Source organism: Caenorhabditis briggsae (assembly GCF_000004555.2).
Source record: "Caenorhabditis briggsae complete genome, chrV, whole genome shotgun sequence".
NCBI classification, from domain to species: domain Eukaryota; kingdom Metazoa; phylum Nematoda; class Chromadorea; order Rhabditida; family Rhabditidae; genus Caenorhabditis; species Caenorhabditis briggsae.
Genome location: NC_013488.2, coordinates 3105146 through 3123153, shown reverse-complemented (window position 1 = coordinate 3123153; position 18008 = coordinate 3105146). Strand labels below are relative to the sequence as shown.

Sequence of the window (18008 nt, the reverse complement as noted above, 5' to 3'; positions counted from 1 at the left end):
ACAAGCATGAAAATCTGGAAAAAATGATTTTGGGGCTATCCGAAGAAAATTAGAACTAGGTCTCTGGTTAAAAATGTTCTATAAAGCCATTTGATAAATATTTTCTTCTGAATTTGCTTTTTTGCAATTTCATAATCTGTCAAAACCTCTTTTGACTTCATAAAATCGTCCCACACAACCATAGCAATCAGAACGAGATGAACTTGTCCGAATATGAAAAGAATATACAGTAACCAAAATAACAGTAAGAACTGCGAGGAGAACACTGAAAGACAAAAATTGAAGAAAATTAAAGGAACTGAAAAATAACTTACAAAGAAATAGTTTGGGACAAGTGGATTGCACAACAGATGATCGTCAAAATGGAGATTAATAATGAATTTTGATATCTGGCGTAGACATTCTCATGGATATAATTAGCATGAGAAAATATTGGAAACTCAGGGAGCTGTAATATGAAAAAATTACACCATACTTGTAAAATTCCGGACCGGGCCGGGCCTGAGGAAATTTTCAAGGCCCGGGCCCGGCCCGGAAGGCCTGTTGTCAAAAATTCTGTATTTTTGAGCCAAATTTTGAGCTCTCAATATAATTTCTTCCATTTTTTTTTCGTATTTCGGATTGTTTGTCTGTCTGATCAAAAAAGATCGAAAAACTCGAAAAAAATTTTTTGGTCGAAAAAAATCACATAAGCCCCCCCCCCCCTTATGTGTTTTTTTGAAAATTTCAAAACTAGTGAAATGACGGGCCCGCCGGGCCGGGCCTCCGAAATTCCGGAAAAAGCCCGGCCCGGCCCGTTACAAGTATGAATTACACTATTTTGATTTAAAAAGCTTTTTTTTACCTTTTTCCAAGCTTCTAAATTCTTCTGATAAAATGCTTTATAAGCACTAGCAATCCTACAGGGAAATACGATAGTTGTGATTATAATAATAAGTGATGCCGGTAAACAAATCATTAACCCATAATATATTGGAGTTCCCGCCAAAACATTATTAATATTAGGTTGTTCGGAAAGTCCTTTCCACTTTTGATATGTTGTTTTCAAACTTCGTTTTCTTGAAGGGGATAAAAGCGAGGAAGTTGTCGTTTTATCAGTATGCTGGTGAGGTCTAATAGTGTCTACACCCCAACGGAGATCATTCTCCTCTTTTCGTACAATGAGATATGCCCACCGTTTTCGCCTCTAATAATTTCCATTTTTGGACTACCATTTTATTTGTATTTCTATCTGACCTCAGATCAACTGAAATCAATCACCAATATGTGGAGGTTAACAACGAAGATGCACCCTTTCGAACAAATTTCACAACCTGGATTCATCAATTTGAAAAATGAAAATTCTCGTATTACGAAAATCCCCCTCCAAAAAAGCATACGTGCTCAGAATTGGACGCATTAAAAACCGAAATTGAAAGGAACCCGTCTCAAACTGTGCGGGATATATCAAATACATCAGTGGCAAGCCAACCCAAGTGGGTTGACAGAGGCACTCAACCACCAGACGTCCCGAAACGTGAAATTATCGTTAAAAATGGGATGTTTTCGGCCTGGATGTCTACCAAGGAGTGGAGTATTGGGAGCTGCCAGATAATGGTGTCACTTTTATGACCGATGCCTATTTTTGTCAGGTGACATAACTCAGACTCCATGTGGATCTCCATTGGAGAGAAACACAAAGGTTTATTTTCAAAATCGAAATTCGCAACCTCATGCGGGAAGGAGAACGGAGACCGATCTCACTGGATGCGGCTAAACGGTTCTGTCTTATCTATAGTATAGTCCGAACCTTGTACTGTCTGACTACCCCCTATTCAGCCATTTCTACCGACATCTTGATTGAAAAAAATTCACTTCAAAGCATGATGTCAAAAATGGGTTGACCTGATTTTCAATGCGCTGTGACCGGAGTTCTGGAAGGGAGGCATCCACAATTTGGTGAGACGTTGGCCGATAGTCACTGATAGCAATGGTCATTATCTCCAATTTATCTGACATCGTTTTGACCTTTTTTATATCGAATGAATCTGACGCTAAAAATGGAAAGGACTTTTCGAACAACCTAATAGAATTTGTTGAGCTTGTCAAGGCATCGAAATTTGTCACTTTTGAGAAATAGAAACAAATCTGAAAATTTCAAGAGAAATTTGTAGCTTTAAAAGAGTAAAATGCAGGTGTTTTTGTGTGCGGCTGCTCTTTTGGGAGCAAACTATGCAAACGGGGTAAATGTAAACATTTAGAATAGAGAAATGCGTCAAAAAGACGCAAATTGTGGAATCAAAAAACCAAAGCTTTAATATGGTCGTCCAGGTAATCTGGAGACTACACCAGTCCGACTGAATAGGAAACTTATTGCCAAAGCGGACGGTCAACATAACAATCTGATAATTTGGCTCTTCATGACATAAGAAAAGAAGTGCAAAGAAAGAAATTTCAATGGAAGCAAGCCGCAAAACTTGAAAAAAAATCGATTAATCCCTTTTCTCATGGGCTTTCGTCTAGAAATTTTTTTGTCTGAAAATTTTGTTTCACTCGAGATGCTGAACTTTTCCGTTGAGTTGTTTGGAAAGGTCGCTTTTCTAAACGTATGTTTTCAGTGAATTTTGACCGTTTTTAGGAAAGGAGGACGTAAAAAACGGGCGTTTTTCAGAAATCGGCAAAAAAACAAAACTAAAACTAAAACCAGAACCCCGGAGCCCCGGAACCCCGGAACGATATCAAGACCAACATTTTTCTCAATGTTTTTATTATCTTCTACAGGAACAGAGATATATTTGGTCAAAATTGCGAAATGATGTTTGTGATCAACGACGCGACACACATAATATTTCGTAATCGAGTGGCTAAAAAAATCAAACAAACGATTCATTAAAAATATTCAAGACATTCTATCAAGTTCAATTGTTTCGAATTGTTTCCCAAAAGAAGTTGTGATTTGTAGAATTACAGGAAGAAAAAACAAACTAAAATGTGGGACATAAATCACATGTTCTATTGTTGTTTTGCTGACGGAGAACTCAGGAAGAAAGCTACAAATTGCGAAAAGGGTCTGCAATTTAAAGACAAACTGAATTAAATCTAGAAAATTAGACTTACCACTTGAATCAATGTGATTGTAACAATTTGGTAGAAAAGTTTCGCTTGGAGAGGATTCAATGTACTTGGCAAAACGTCAAATACCAGACTCCAACATCGTGTAATAATATACAAAATTGTTAAAACTGATAAAAAGGCGTAAATTATGCTATGAATTGCCTGAAATTGAATATCTTGAATACATACAGACACACAGAGAGACACTTACAACTACAAAAGTGATGGTGAGAGCAAAATGGTATTCTTTAAGATTAACATGATCTAGAAAAAAAATCGAAGGTGTTAAAATGAAGTCTCTGATCAGAATCGCTCGATGAAAATACCAAATCCATAACTTTTTCTCAATCTGCTTTTTTCCAATTTCATAGACTGTCAATTTTTCATTTTTCCCTATTATAAAATCATCCCAAATTGTGCAAACTATCAGGAGAAGATGAATTTGTCCGTGAAAAATCATAAAATATACACAGATGGCGAGAGGAATAATAAAAATCGCAATGATGCTGGAAATTTTGAATTATATTTAAAATACTTTTGTTAACTTTAAGCTATCATAATATCAACAACATTTTGTTAGTTGACCTCTTTTCAATATCTTTCGAAGAAAACGAGATAAATTAAGTTGAAGATTACGGAAAAAACCTACAAAGGTCTAGCAGTTATTTCATCCGTTAACTCCATGCAAATGAAAAAGCAAGCTATCAATATAAAAGTTGCTGTGTAAAACTGCCCAATTCTGGTCCGCCCATGAAAAAATATTGGGTAATCTTGAAACTAAAAACATTCATATAATATATACAAATTAGAAAAAAAAATTTAACCTGCTTCCACTCCTCTCGATGTTCATCAAAAGTTGATTCATACCATTTCCTGGTTAGCCAGTACAGTAAGAACATTACAGTATAAATTATCATGCAGGTAACTGACCAGAAATGAATATAACTTTCAGATTCATGTGACATTTCTGAATGGGAGATTTTGCTTCCGGAAAAAAGATTTATATGGAAAAAAGAACAAAATGTTTTCACCTGCTTCAAAATTTTCAAATGTCATCAGCACATACTACGACAATTCGCCAAATGTCGTTAATCAAAAAATACGTCAATCGGAAGAAAATGCACTTTAATTTATTTTTAGAGAAATGAACAATTTCGAAATCTTCAATAGAAGTGTACATATTTCCTGTGAGCGATATTGAAAATGTGTCGAATGATAAAGTATTTTTGATAATAAGGTAAACATTTTATCAGCCCTTTTTGATATCATTTATAGGAAATGAGGAAGATCAGCTGAAAGTTAATATGTCCTAATTTACAACAGTGCGCGTCATAATGATAGCACCACCCCATTTTCTCCCAGGAGCAAAGTTATTCAAGATTTATTTCGAAACCCCAAAAAATGACTGAAATGTCTGAAAATAATTGTTTCTGAAACTTGAATAGAGACATCAATTATTCGTGCAGACTGTCAAAATAGACTGTTTTAACACTATTTTAACAAATTTCAACAAAACATTCTCAACTTATTTCTCAAATAAACATGAGATTTTCCGTTTTTCCAAGGTGGTGCTATCATTATGACGCGGTGTGCAGAGAGACATTTGGTTACTGTAGTCCTAAAACACCTAACTGGCACTTGATTCAGGGGACACATAGGTTTTTGGGATGCTTAATCTATTGGAATTAATCGTTTTTCTCCAAAATTTTTAGTTTTTTTGAAAACCTCAAAAAATGGGTATGATGTATTAAAAGAATTTTAAAAAATATACGACTTTTTGAACAACTATGTCGAGAAGTGATACATCTGAATATCAATATCTTCAAAATAGTGTTTCTCTTTTCCCCTGTCAAAAGGAAATTTTTGAACCCAAACTAAAAATTTTGAAGATTTCTAACAGCTGTTTTACTTGAAAATAACCAATGTCGACATTTTCTAAAAAATACGACAGTTGGCGTTATTTGAACATTGATTTAGAATCTGTCAAAAGTCAGGTTTTGCGGTTAACATGAAAAAAAAAATTTATATTAGTCCATTTAGTTTACAACAATAACTTTCAAATAATAATGTGTTTAGATAATTCCTTTGAAGTCGCATTTTTTGGCGTTCTCGTTCAAATACAGCAGATTCTGAAACAACAACTTCTTTTTCATTATCAGTTTATGTCAACATACATTCTTGAGCTTCTCCCAATGACCTTTACCACAAGCCTCAGTGACCTCCTTCTTGAGACAATTTCTTTTTCCAAAAAAGTTTTTGCACACATCCTGAACTTTCTTCGGGTCCTTCATTTCGACATAGTTATAGAATGGACTCCAGTCTTCGTAGCATGACAAGTTCTTCTCATCCAACTTCCTTTCACAATCGGCAAAATCATCAACGACAAACTTGATGATGGAGCAATAATTTTTCACATTTCCAAACGCGTCTACTGCATCAGCATCATTAAAAAGTGGGCAGTGATTGAGTGTCTTGTTGCAGTCGCTGAGAGCCTCACAGCCTCTATGAAACTCTGCCATCTCGTCATCATCCTCTATGTCAAGGTTTTGCGCTTTTCCAGCGAAATCGATGAGACGCTAAAAAATGAATATATCCCTTACAGATGTTCAGAACATCTTATATCTATAAAAGTGGGAGTCTATGACGCTCAGGCTCATACCGTATGTGATACTGTATGTTCCCTGACTACTTCAAATTTATGCTCACCGATCTAGTAGCTTCACAATGCTTGAAAAACTCAAACTCACCAATCCACACGAAACTGCCATCATTTTGTCAGCTTCCGTGCAAACTTTTCCAGCTACGCTGGCTCCGTGAGCACCAGCAACCAATATTGTCCCAATGAGAACAAGATTGAGAAAATGCATAATTTTCTATAATATTTTTGTGGAAGATGCCAAGAAAAAGCTGAATGCAACGAAAATTGGAAACGGAAATGTGGAGGATGAGAAGTGGAGTGATTTCTTCATAAAACAATTTTACACCCGAATCTTTTAAAACAGTTGTTCCATTAGAGAATGTTTGACCCATCGGATCAAACTATTTTTAATTCTTGAAAGCAACGGCATATGGCTTCTCAACTATGAAGTCGACGAAAATCAAAAACCACTATACAAATACAGTTACACCAGAAAGATATTTTCCCTCTGAAAGTGTTTGTCCCTTCGAACTATTTTCAATTCTGGGGAGCAGTTGGTTTTTCCACATTGGAGAAGAATGCCAAAAATCGTCATTGGATGTTGTTTTGCTGCTTTCCATCAACTGATGTTTTGTAGATCAAAATTCAAGATACAATATAACTATCGCACGTCTTCAAACTGTAGCACCGAGAAAAATTATTATGTAAATGTTCATTGACATAAAGATAATAGATAGATGAAGTCCTAACAGAAAACCATTTTCATTTCAAAATTTAGATGATCCCTTTGAAGTCGCATTTCTCCACTATGCGGAAGGGTTCTCCACTATGCGGAAGAAACTCGACGAAAATCAAAAACCACTGATAGGAAGAGTGAAAAAAAGTGCCGTAAATCCTTCGATAGAATGTCATCTCTATAGTTTCATTTCGCATTCAATTATCTCAATTTATGTGAAAGATATCAAAATTTTATAAATTTTAAAAATGTTGGTGATAGCATGATAAAGATTTCGTCAGTTGACAAATTTTTGATATAACTAGTAGTGATTTTCAAAAGTTTTAATTTTGGGAAAAATATTCAGAAAGTGTTAATATTTCTGTTATATTTGTTGAAAAAACACGGACAGTACTTTGATGTGAAAATTAAAACTTTTGAAATTCACTACTTGTTATATCTCTAATGGGAACCGAGATAACTATGTTCAAAGCGGAGGCATATGGTGCCGTTTATGGTTTTTTATTAGGCACATAATTCGAAAGTTTAAACGGTTTAGGGGTACAAAACCTATAAATAGGGGTATAAGTTTGATTTTTTGTGTATTTTGTACCCCCGAATTGAGAATTTTGTACCCTTAGATCGCTTTGTACTTCCATGACCCTAAAGTTTTGCACCCACCCCACAATGTGCCACTTTATTGAGTTTTTCTTTCTTCTGTCTAGAGAATAACTCCTAACATAAGGTTTTCCTGAGCTATCATGATAAAACTGAAGATATCATGATAAAAATTTTGTAAATTGGCAGATTTTTTATATCTCCAATGGGAACCGATCATTCTGTTCAAAGCGAAGGCATAATATGGCACCATATTATGGTTCCGTTTATAGTCCTTTATTGTTTTTCTTTTTACTGTCTAGAGAATAACTATCCGAAGGTTTTCCTGAGCAGAATCAAGTCCTCTTGGAAGTTTTTCAAGGCTTCTTTCTGAGTTACGCGGTCCGAAGTTTGAGATCTAGGGAGCCGAAAAAATTGTTCACAAGGACAAACATTTTCAAATGGAACAACTGTTGCACCAGAAGACGCTGATACGCTGGGAGCCAATTCCGCCCGTCTCAATAACCTTCGAGCTTTTAACAACTGCTTGGAAAATGTTTTTCTTCAACGTCCCATTAAAACAAATTTCCAAATCGTGACTTAAAATTGACTCTAGTGTCCTCCGTTTCTGCGTCAGGTCTATCCTTTCCGTTAGGACAGGTCCTTTTGTTCATTATGGGAACTCTGAGAAAAAAAGAGTTCCTCAGCCGTTAAAAACTGTTTTATCGACTTTCTGTTTATTAAAACACTCTTAACTAGTCCCGGAGAAAATATAAAACTTGAGATAGTTAATTTCAGGAAACCATGCATTTTCTGAATATTGTTCTCATTGGGGCCATTCTGATCCCTGGAGCTAACGGAGCTGGTGTACTTGTACATTGCACGGAAGGTGAAAGGCTGTTGGCATTCTCGTGTACAGCCGTGAGTTGAAAAAAAAGAAAGGTCCATTACGAATTTAAAGGCTCTCTTTTCAATATAACAAGTAGTGAATTTCAAAAGTTTTAATTTTCACATCAAAGTACTGAAATTTCAAAAATTTTTGTGAGCCACGTGAATCTTTTAAATCTCCCAAAAGATGGACCGTTAAGTTTTTGGGAGCAACGTGTTTTTTCAACAAATATAACAGAAATATTAACACTTTCTGAATATTTTTCCCAAAATTAAAACTTTTGAAAATCACTACTTGTTATATTGCAAAATTCCGTTGAAGTATTGTTGCTTCAAAAACCCGAAATTTACAAAAAGCAAAAATCTCATTTTTCAGCGTCTCATTGATTTCTCTAAAAAGGCTCGACACATCGACACAGAGAATGATGGCGAGATGGAGAAGTTTTATAAAATCTGCAGAGATTTGAAAGGCTGCGAACAATCTCATAATCATTGCCCGAACATTCGAGATAATAAACCCATATTCGATGAAATGAGCACTTGGTGCTCCCTTGTTAAGTTTGTCACTCAAGATATAGCAGAATGTGAGAAAAAAGTGGACAAGAAGAAGAATTTGGCATGCTATAAGGGTTGGAGTCCATTTGATAACTATGTCGACATGAAGAACGAGAAAAATGTTCAGGATGTGTGCAAAAACTTTTTTGGAAATGGTAATTGTCTTAAGAAGGTGATCACTGAGGCCTGTGGTACAAGCGATTGGGAGAAGCTTAAGAATGTATGTTGAAAGTTTATTGAAGTTGAGAGAAAGCTTTTATTTCAGAAGCTGATTTCCATGATTGATAAGGCCGAGGAATGCGACTTCAAAGGGATAATCTAATTATTTTTTGAATAAAAGTTTTAAGAATTTGAAACAAAATTGACTTTTTGAAAATATGAGTTTCCTACCGAACAAAATTTTACGCTAGATGCCACTTTATTAATTTTTCCCTTTTGTAAAGTTCATTAAGTTTTTCCTTTTGCAACTATCCATAGGTTTTCCTGAGCAGAATCAAGTTCTCTTGAAAGCTTTTTCAAGGCTTTCTTCTGAGCTACGCGGTCCTAAGTTTGATCAAAGACAGAGGGACCGGAAAAAATTGTTCACAGGGACAAACATTTTTCAAATGGAACAACTGCTTCACCAACTGCTTGGATAACATTTTCTTCCAACATCTCATTAAAACAAATTAATTCTTCATGTTTTGTGGGAAAAATAGTGTATCTCCAAGATAGACACTAAAGCGTTTTTCGTATTTTTGTCAGGTCTAACCTAGAATCTTTTTAACGCTAGATAGGCATTCAGTTCGTTCGTGCTGGGACCTACCCGGAAAGAAAGAACCTGCCTCTCTCTCTCTCTCTCTCTCTCTCTCTCTCTTTTCTTTTCTTTCCTCCCTGTTTGCTTTGACTGATACACAACGCTACAGAAAACCATGCGTTTTCTCAATCTTATTCTCCTTGGGACCATACTGGTTGCTGGTGCTCACGGAGCTAGTTTGGCTGTAAAACCATGTACGGAAGCTGACAAGCAGATGACATTCTCGTGTGCAAGGGTGAGTTGACATTTTTAAAGTATTCAGGCATTGTAGGCATATCAGGTCAGCGAGCATTCAATATGTAATAGTAGCAGCCACCTGTTCGCCGCGCCTGCGGCTCTCGAATCAGCTTTTGTTCACGGAGGCCAACAGACGCATCTAGCGCTTTATGTGTACAGTGGCGAACGTTAGTGAGTGTCCCTCTATACTTTTGTTCAAAACTTTGCTCAAACTTGTCCTATAATTGAAAACTTTTCTGTTAAATGTAGCTGAGTTTCCAACAAAACGCTGTATAAGTTTTTTGAAACTCAATCAATTTTTGTGCCTTCTGTATCTTCACAGACGTTACGATGACTCCAGAAGAAAAAAACAATTTTTCGTCAGAATTTTTTAAAAGATTGGCTTTGTGATGGAAAATGTTTGTTGTAGATCAAATATAGACAGAAAAAAATTTGGAGCGGTTTGAAACACTTGCTCTTGAGATGTGTTCACTGAAGCATTAAAGGTATGGTTTTGGAGTTTGGCTATAACTCGGCTCAAAAAGATCCAAATTTTCTCAAATTTTGAGAGAATGTGCGTCTTTATGTGTTCTACAACATAAATACAAAACTTTGTATTTTGGGAACAAAAAAGTTTTTTTCGTAATACATAGCTTGTTTTCGGTAAATAAAAACAAAAAAATTATGAAAAATTTTTGTTCCCAAAATACAAAGTTTTGTATTTATGTTGTAGAACAATTAAAGACGCACATTCTCTCAAAATTTGAGCAAATTTGGATCATTTTGAGCCGAGTTATAGCCAAACTCCAAAACCATACCTTTTATGCTTCAGTGAGCACATCTCAAGAGCAAGTGTTTCAAACCGCTTCAAATTTTTTTTGTCTATATTTGATCTACACCAAACATTTTTTTTCATCACAAAGCCAATCTTTAAAAAAAATTCTGACGAAAAATTGTTTTTTTCTTCTGGAATCATCGTCACGTCTGTGAAGATTCAGAAGAAACAAAAATTGATTGAGTTTCAAAACACTTATACAGCGCTTTGTTGGAAATTCAGCTACATTTAACAAAAAAGTTTTTTGGTTATTGAACAAGTTTGAGCAAAGTTATGAACAAAATCATAGAGTGACACCCACTAACGTTCGCCACTGTATATAAGGAAGATTTAGTAGCATAAGCACAGTTAGATGTCCTTGTATACATATAAAAAGTTTTCTGAAAGTTTGTAAAGGATACATTTATTTAACAGCGTCTCGTTGATTTCTCTAAAAAGACTCGACACATCGACATTGAAAATGATGACGAGTTAGAAAAGTTCCATAGAGGCTGTGAGGCCCTCAGCGACTGCTACGAAAAAATCAATCATTGCCCGGATATACAAGATAATAAAGAATCGTTCGATGAAATGAGCACTTGGTGCTCCCTTGTTAAGTTTGTCACTCAAGATATGGCAGAATGTGAGAAAAAAGTGGACAAGAAGAAGAATTTGGCATGCTATAAGGGTTGGAGTCCATTTGATAACTATGTCGACATGAAGAACGAGAAAAATGTTCAGGATGTGTGCAAAAACTTTTTTGGAAATGGTAATTGTCTTAAGAAGGTGATCACTGAGGCCTGTGGTACAAGCGATTGGGAGAAGCTGAAGAATGTATGTTGAAAGTTTATTGAAGTTGAGAAAAAGTATTTTTTTTTATTTCAGAAGCTAATGTCCATGACTGATAAGACCAAGGAATGCGACTTCAAAGGAATTATCTGATTTTGTTGTTTTTAATTAAAAATTGAAATTCTGAAATAAACATGGTTTAATATATAATGTACCGTACTGAAGAAAAATAGATTTCCAGAACTTTTTCAGTAGAAACTAGTCGGAGCCCTAGAACAAAATCTCAGAATTTTTTGAAATTTCGGAAACCCTAACCATCAAAAATTGTCTTTCTTTTAATTAAAAATTAGACAATACAAAACCCAAGGATCTCCAGGACCATACGTCATTGGATTTTCCAATTTTCTAATAGATCAAATTTCCTGATACAGAAATGAAAATTTTCTCAAGTTTGGAAAAAATTTACGGAACGGGAGAATGCAGTCTATAAGATTTAATCTCAAGAAAAGTTTTTCATCCGAAAATGTATCGAAGACTGAATCCTGATTCTGAATCCAGTGACTTCAGAATTTTGCCATCAATGTTTGATGCCCGACCAGATTTGGCCCGCCCATAAAATGAGAGAAAAAAATAGTGGATATAAAAAGATAATGAGACCCTGTTGGCAAAAATTTTTCTCTTTCATTTGTTTCAGATAATGTGGAAAATAGTCCAGCCAATTGGATTGAACAAGACATATCTGAAATTATTGATTTTGTTCTCATTTTTGTTTTTTCTATGTCTTCTGCTATCCTTTCCAGATTTCTATGGAGATAGGTGAGTGAAAGTTATAGAATTTTAGAATTTTAGAATTTTGAAATTTTTGAATTTTTGAATTTTTGAATTTTTGAATTTTTGAATTTTTGAATTTTTGAATTTTTGAATTTTTGAATTGTAGAGTTTCAGTATTTTAGAGTTTCAGAATTTTAGAGTTTTAGAATTTTAATATTTTAGAATTTTAGAATTTTAGAATTTTAGAATTTTAGAATTTCCAAATTTCCAAATTTCTGGACGTTATAATCTCAGAATTTCTTTTTTCTAGTTCTTCAGTTCAACATTTTTAGCCTGGATCCTGACATTCCTTGCTATGTGGAACCTTGGAATCAAGTTCATACAAAAATAGTGCCAAACGAGGAGCTCCATTGGGAATGGGCCCAACAAAATATTTCAAGAAGAGACAATATTTTGGGATCCGAAGTTCGATTGTTGTCGGCTTTTGTCTATGAGGATTACATTTCAATAACGACAACGTCTCAGAAATCTTATGGGTAGGAAGTTTGAATTTGGATTTCTGAAAAGTGTATCGAAAACTGCTCCACTGATTGAATTTTTCATTTTTCAATACTTTCCACACGAAATTGTTTACATTACAGCATCTGATATATCAGACCAAAAAGATATTCAGACAATTTATATGGAAAGTAGTCAACTCTGAAGTCTCGAAAAAATAATTCTGAAATTTTCAGAGTACACTAAACACAATTAGAGCCTCACTTTGTAACTGAAAAAATTTCATTTTTGCTACGGAATCACGCGCACACACACACGCACACACGCACACACACGCACACACACAAGCCTTCACACATGTGCAGAAGAGTTTCTAAAATAAAAAGTAGATTTTTGACAGCTACTGGTTTCAAATTAATCTTTTTTTCAGACAATTAATTCATTGCCGATATTTTGACTGCAATAGAGAAGAAATTCCGGATTCGGTATATCAATCATTTTTCTTCCCAATGAATGTAGTGAAGTGCCCAAGAAGAGTTGGAGCTAAATACGTATCAATTGCTTCTAGCAAGTATGCGAAACCCCAGCAACCAATTCCTCTAATCTTCAGAGCCTATCCAAGTAAGTGCGCCCTGCTGAACTCCAGCAGAGCGCGTTTTGAACTATCCAACTTTTTTTCAGGTCCAATGCACGGTATATCTGTCTGCGTTGGCCCATTATACGGTCCTGAAAAAAAGTGGCTGGAAATCGCCGAGTTTATAGAGCACTATAAACTCATCGGTGTCCGGCATTTTTATTTCACAATTTTCAATATGAATGAGTACACTAGAAAAATTATGGACGAGTATACACGGTACGTTTTGTTGCCATTTTTTAATTAACAAATAATTTTGTAGGACTGGAGAAGTTGAACTTACAGTAATCCAGTCGGAGTATGCGAATGTTGATTGGCAATTTCACTTGCTTCAAATTAATGTGAGTTTTTTTTAGATTTGGCAGATTGTCAGGCGCTTTCTAGATCATTCAGCTGTGTGGTCTAGAAAACTAAATTTGCGAAAGTTAGGCCACTATGTCATGAATGCCTATATTACATCGGATGATCTCAGAAAAGGCCAAAATTCTTCAAAGTAAAATTTCAAATTCCTAAGTGCAGCTTGACGGTTTTCTGGGTCGTCTCGAAGTGGTGGTCTAACTTTTGCAAGTTTGGTTTTCTAGGCCACCACATAGAAATGACCTACAATTGGTCTCATATTCACCTGGTGTGTTTTCTAGGTCATTCTGAAGTGATGGCCTAACTTTCGCAAGTTGGGTTTTCTAGGCCACTAGGAAACACGACTCGAAATAGCGCTGACATTAACCGGGCATGTTTTCTAAGCCATTTACCATGTTGGCATAGAAAACTCAACTTGTAAAAGTTAGGCCATGTTGTTAAAATGAGTACCCGACAGGTATATCAGGTCATTTTAAGGTCATAAAAGTTGGTGGCCTAGAAAAACTCAACTTGCAAAAGCTAGATTTTTTTCTCGAAAATTTCCAATTTTTAGGAATGTCACCAACGTGCCAAATATCATTCAAAGTGGGTGATAAATGCAGATATCGATGAAAGGCTTGTGATGCTGAATGGGACACTCCAGGATCTCATTCGAAGACAAGAACAATCAATTAGTGAAATTAACTTTGCAGTTCAACGAGTTATGAAAACCGATTTGCTTCCAGAAGTCTATGAAAATGATGAGCAGGTGGGATTTGAGCAAAATGCTGACCTTTTTTAAAGAACTTTTTAGATCCTTCGAGAAATGATTTTCACCAAGTACAACATTTCTGCGGATGTGGTATGGAAGGCGGCAAAGTGTATGTACCGGCCGGAGAAGGTAATAGAGCAATTATCTCGGTTTCTATGAGAGACATTAGAAATGGGCCAATTGATTAAATGTTTATCATTTTATCACTAAAATTTTATCAATTAAAACATTTCTGATATCTCTAATAGGAATTGAGATAATTGAGTCCAAATTTATTTTTCCAGACCGCGTCCATGTACTATCACTGGTCCTATATCAAATACCCGGGGTACAACGCAGCGTGGATTGGTCGGAACCAAGGATACTTTCTTCACTACCGTACCACCTCAGCTACAGGAATTGGAAGCGGATGGTTGGATCATGCGAACTACAAAAACTTTCAAGAACGTCCGAATCCCATCACTTTTGCAAATGAGCTCCGTGAAAATGTTCTCCGGAAAATCAAATACGTCTATGATCGGCGCATTTTGTATTGTGAAGAGCTGCCGGACGCTGTGTACCAGGAATACATAGTTTATGGACACGAAACTTTCCACTGCAAATTCAAAAGTGAAGTTGAAAATGAGCAGCGGAAAAAGTTAGAGCTAGAAAATTCCACTATGATCTCAAGGAAGTAATTAGATTCATTGAAGCTCAGTTATCTCGGGTCCTATAAAAGGTATCCGAAAATTCTAAAATGTTAAAATGTTGGTGATAATATGATAAAGATCTTATCAGTTTTACATATTGCTAATAGGAGCCAAGATGATTGAGTGCAAGCAATTATTTTTTTCTCGTATTTTCTTATCTTCTCTATTAATAAATCATTCAGACTTATACGCATTATGATAATGAGTAATCCAATTGAATATAAAGCAAACGATTTCTATTTTCGTAAAAACGGATAAAAGTTCAAGTTGGATCAAGCATGCTTTAAGGCGTCGGTAGGACGGATTATCCAGCCTATTTCAGATATTTCTCCTTCGCCACGCACAGGATTTGTATTATACGATTTTTGGATTTTCACGTACATTATGTTGTATGATCAAGGATTTGGGTGCAACTCTCAAAGAACTCATTTTCATTGACTCTGTATTTTGGTTGTCAAATGATATTTTGGAATGTATTTAAAAAAACGGTTTTTGAACTTGTACAATACTAAATACCGTGACCTCCCTCTTCTTATTTATAACTTTGAGCCCAATTATTTCGCTTCATGAGAAAGATATCAAAACGCGGTCAACTGACAAGATATTTTTGATATTGTGATGAACAATTTATCAGTTGACAACTTTTTCATATCGTTCACAGAAAATGAGATTTATGAGCTCAAAAAAGACGGTTTGAGCTGCACGGTCGCTGCCGTCTCTAGAGACCTCGTGGCTCAATCGGTAGGAATGCCACACATCGTCTTTTGCCCACAGGTTCGACTTCCCTAGGAGTTTGAAACGGCTCTTTTCTAGTTTAGAGGTCCGGAAAAAATTTCGAGGTCCCAAGAAAAAATAGAGGTCCCAAAATAAAATAGAGGTCCGAATAAAATTAGAGGTCCCAAAAAAGTTTAGAGGTCCCAAGAGAAAACAAAGGTCCGATATTTGAAAAGCGCGCAGGTATTAGAATAATGTGCCAAAATTTGGAGTTTTGAGTTTTGAGGCTCTCTAGGATGATAAGAGCGGAAATGTGACTTCTCCTGATAGTTTTGGCTCCATTTCTTTTTTGTCTTCCTTATGAACCCCAATTTACATACAAGCAAAATGTCGGCAAACAGTAATGCTTCCGTGAATAAAATTTCTCTCAGGCTTAGCTATTTTTCAGAAAATATGCATCTCTAAGCCTAGTAGAAGTATAAAATATACCATCAACACCTATTTTTTTAATAAGACCACAAAATTTTAATTTTTTACACAGTTTAAATTCTGTTACACTGTTCCAATATCTGTGCGTTTTTCAAGTTTTGGACCTCTATTTTTTCTTGGGGCCTCTAAACTTTTTTGGGACCTCTAATTTTTTTCGAACCTCAATTTTATTTTGGGACCTCTAATTTTTTTTCGGACCTCTAAACTAGAAAAGAGCCTTTAAAACAACATAATTTTTGATTTTTTGGCTCCTCTCACAACTTCACCCAAAATCTCACAAAAATCTCACTCAAAAACTACATAATTTTAGCATTTTCTATTTTCAACATAAATTCAATTTATTTTTTAATTCCAATACCTATTTTAATATCTCCTCTCCAAACTTGTTATTTCAAGCTCAATAACGTTTTTCCTGTTTTTCAGGAACAATAATTTCCGTAATCTTTTTGTTTGTTTTATTTTTGATATTTTTCCCGTATTCTCACTTTTCTCTTTTGCGGAAAAAAAACACTCCCTTTCAAGTTCTCCCCCCATCTTTTCACATCAATGTCCAAATCTAATTTTAGGAGAAAAAAAATGTACCTAACACTTTTTTTTGGATACATTTCAATTTTATTTTCAACTTCCCCCTTTTCATTTTATTCCAAGATGGCGTCGAGCAATGATCATTTTTCCATTTCGCAAAATGTTCTCTCAAGTTCTTGATCTTTTTTTTTTTGAAAAGATGGATTAAAGTTTTCTATTGTTTTTTATGGATGTGTACTATGTACTTCGAGAATAATCCCAAAAAAATTGTATACATGTTAATTTTTTTAATACTTACAACGGGCCGGGCCGTGTCAAAGCGACAACTTTCCTGGCCCGGCCCACGCCCCTGACGCTTCAAACAGTTGGCTGGTGCGCCTTCGGTGCGATTAAATCTATATCACTTACTGTTTGTCGCTTCGCTTCCTTCAATTTTTCTTTAGTTGCTAGAATCGTTAATTCCTTATCAGTGACACATTTCCATCATTTCTTAAGTCTTTAAATGTAGATCACACGTTTTCATCTTAATCCAGTTCTTTGATAAAAACAAATACTGCTGAAAAATTTCAGAGCCTTGTTTACTAAAAAGAAGGATGTGTTTTTTTCCAGTAAAGGATGTGTTTTTTTCCAGTAAGGAAATAATATTTGCATTTTTTTCGAGTATGCCTGCTCATTTCTCATTATTTCTCATTATTTTTTAATATGAAAACAGATCAATCATTGGAATAAAACACGACATTTGTGCTGAAATTCGTAGCGTTTTTTATAGCCTGTTTTTGTTACTCTTATTTTTTCTTTAATTTTTGAGTTTAAAAAAAAAGAATTTTCCGAAAAGAATTTGTAACTTTTTCCGCTGTCCCGTAAAGACGCTGAAAATGCTAAAAATTCAAAAATTGCAAAAATGCTAAAAGTGTATGAAAAAGGGCAATCTTAAATACATATTTTCAAGCCCAAAATGATGAAAATGTCAAAAAAAAGAAAACGAAAAATCAAATAATTCAAGCAATAGAAATTCATAAATTCCTAAAAATACAAAATTTCTAAAAGCTGTAAAAATATTGGACAATTTGAAAATAAAAGTTTTTTTTTTGAATTCTGATATCCACGGAAAAAATTTATATCCTTTTAAAAGTGTTTAAACTACAGAAAGTCCAGAAAGTTGAAGAATTCAGAAAATTCGAAAAATCTGAAAGTTCGGGAGTCTGCAAACAAAGTGCTAGGTACCAGTGATGGGAGGAAACGCAATTTCCGAAATACGGAAAACGGAAACGGAAAGGGAAATTTTTTTTCCGCGGAAACGGAAACGGAAAAAAATTTTCAAAACTTCTAGGTACCTGAAAATAATCACTAGAAGGTGTATAAAAAATTCACAACTTTCTGAAAATTCTGAAAATCTGAAAAATCCTAAACCTCTATTTTCAATTTTACCATTTCCACAAGTTTCTGAAATGTTATTTCTTATTTGTATTCCCTCAAAAC

At 35.0% G+C, this 18008-nt stretch overlaps 5 protein-coding genes across 5 annotated transcripts; 3 read left to right on the top strand and 2 right to left on the bottom strand.

Moving 5' to 3' along the window:
- Nucleotides 1-310: 310 nt before the first annotated feature.
- CBG17004 lies at nucleotides 311-4058 on the bottom strand (the record flags this gene model as incomplete). The annotated part of the gene is made up of 8 exons (XM_002648830.1): nucleotides 311-448; nucleotides 845-1186; nucleotides 1855-2127; nucleotides 2987-3049; nucleotides 3097-3255; nucleotides 3305-3599; nucleotides 3743-3870; nucleotides 3918-4058. The coding sequence occupies 8 exons, from the start codon at nucleotides 4056-4058 to the stop codon at nucleotides 311-313; spliced, it is 1539 nt and encodes a 512-aa protein (XP_002648876.1).
- A 1107-nt stretch (nucleotides 4059-5165) lies between these two features.
- Nucleotides 5166-5960, bottom strand: CBG17003 (the record flags this gene model as incomplete). Its single annotated transcript, XM_002648829.1, has 3 exons — nucleotides 5166-5222; nucleotides 5268-5669; nucleotides 5841-5960. The coding sequence occupies 3 exons, from the start codon at nucleotides 5958-5960 to the stop codon at nucleotides 5166-5168; spliced, it is 579 nt and encodes a 192-aa protein (XP_002648875.1).
- A 599-nt stretch (nucleotides 5961-6559) lies between these two features.
- On the top strand, nucleotides 6560-8808 carry CBG17002 (the record flags this gene model as incomplete). The annotated part of the gene is made up of 4 exons (XM_002648828.1): nucleotides 6560-6682; nucleotides 7842-7964; nucleotides 8308-8706; nucleotides 8752-8808. 4 exons carry the CDS (start codon nucleotides 6560-6562, stop codon nucleotides 8806-8808), a joined length of 702 nt encoding a protein of 233 aa, XP_002648874.1.
- A 589-nt stretch (nucleotides 8809-9397) lies between these two features.
- Nucleotides 9398-11254, top strand: CBG17001 (the record flags this gene model as incomplete). The annotated part of the gene is made up of 3 exons (XM_002648827.1): nucleotides 9398-9517; nucleotides 10748-11146; nucleotides 11198-11254. The coding sequence occupies 3 exons, from the start codon at nucleotides 9398-9400 to the stop codon at nucleotides 11252-11254; spliced, it is 576 nt and encodes a 191-aa protein (XP_002648873.1).
- Nucleotides 11255-11624: 370 nt separating this feature from the next.
- Nucleotides 11625-14789, top strand: CBG17000 (the record flags this gene model as incomplete). Its single annotated transcript, XM_002648826.1, has 8 exons — nucleotides 11625-11683; nucleotides 12205-12408; nucleotides 12801-12991; nucleotides 13052-13223; nucleotides 13267-13345; nucleotides 13915-14109; nucleotides 14155-14241; nucleotides 14397-14789. The coding sequence occupies 8 exons, from the start codon at nucleotides 11625-11627 to the stop codon at nucleotides 14787-14789; spliced, it is 1380 nt and encodes a 459-aa protein (XP_002648872.1).
- Nucleotides 14790-18008: the final 3219 nt, after the last annotated feature.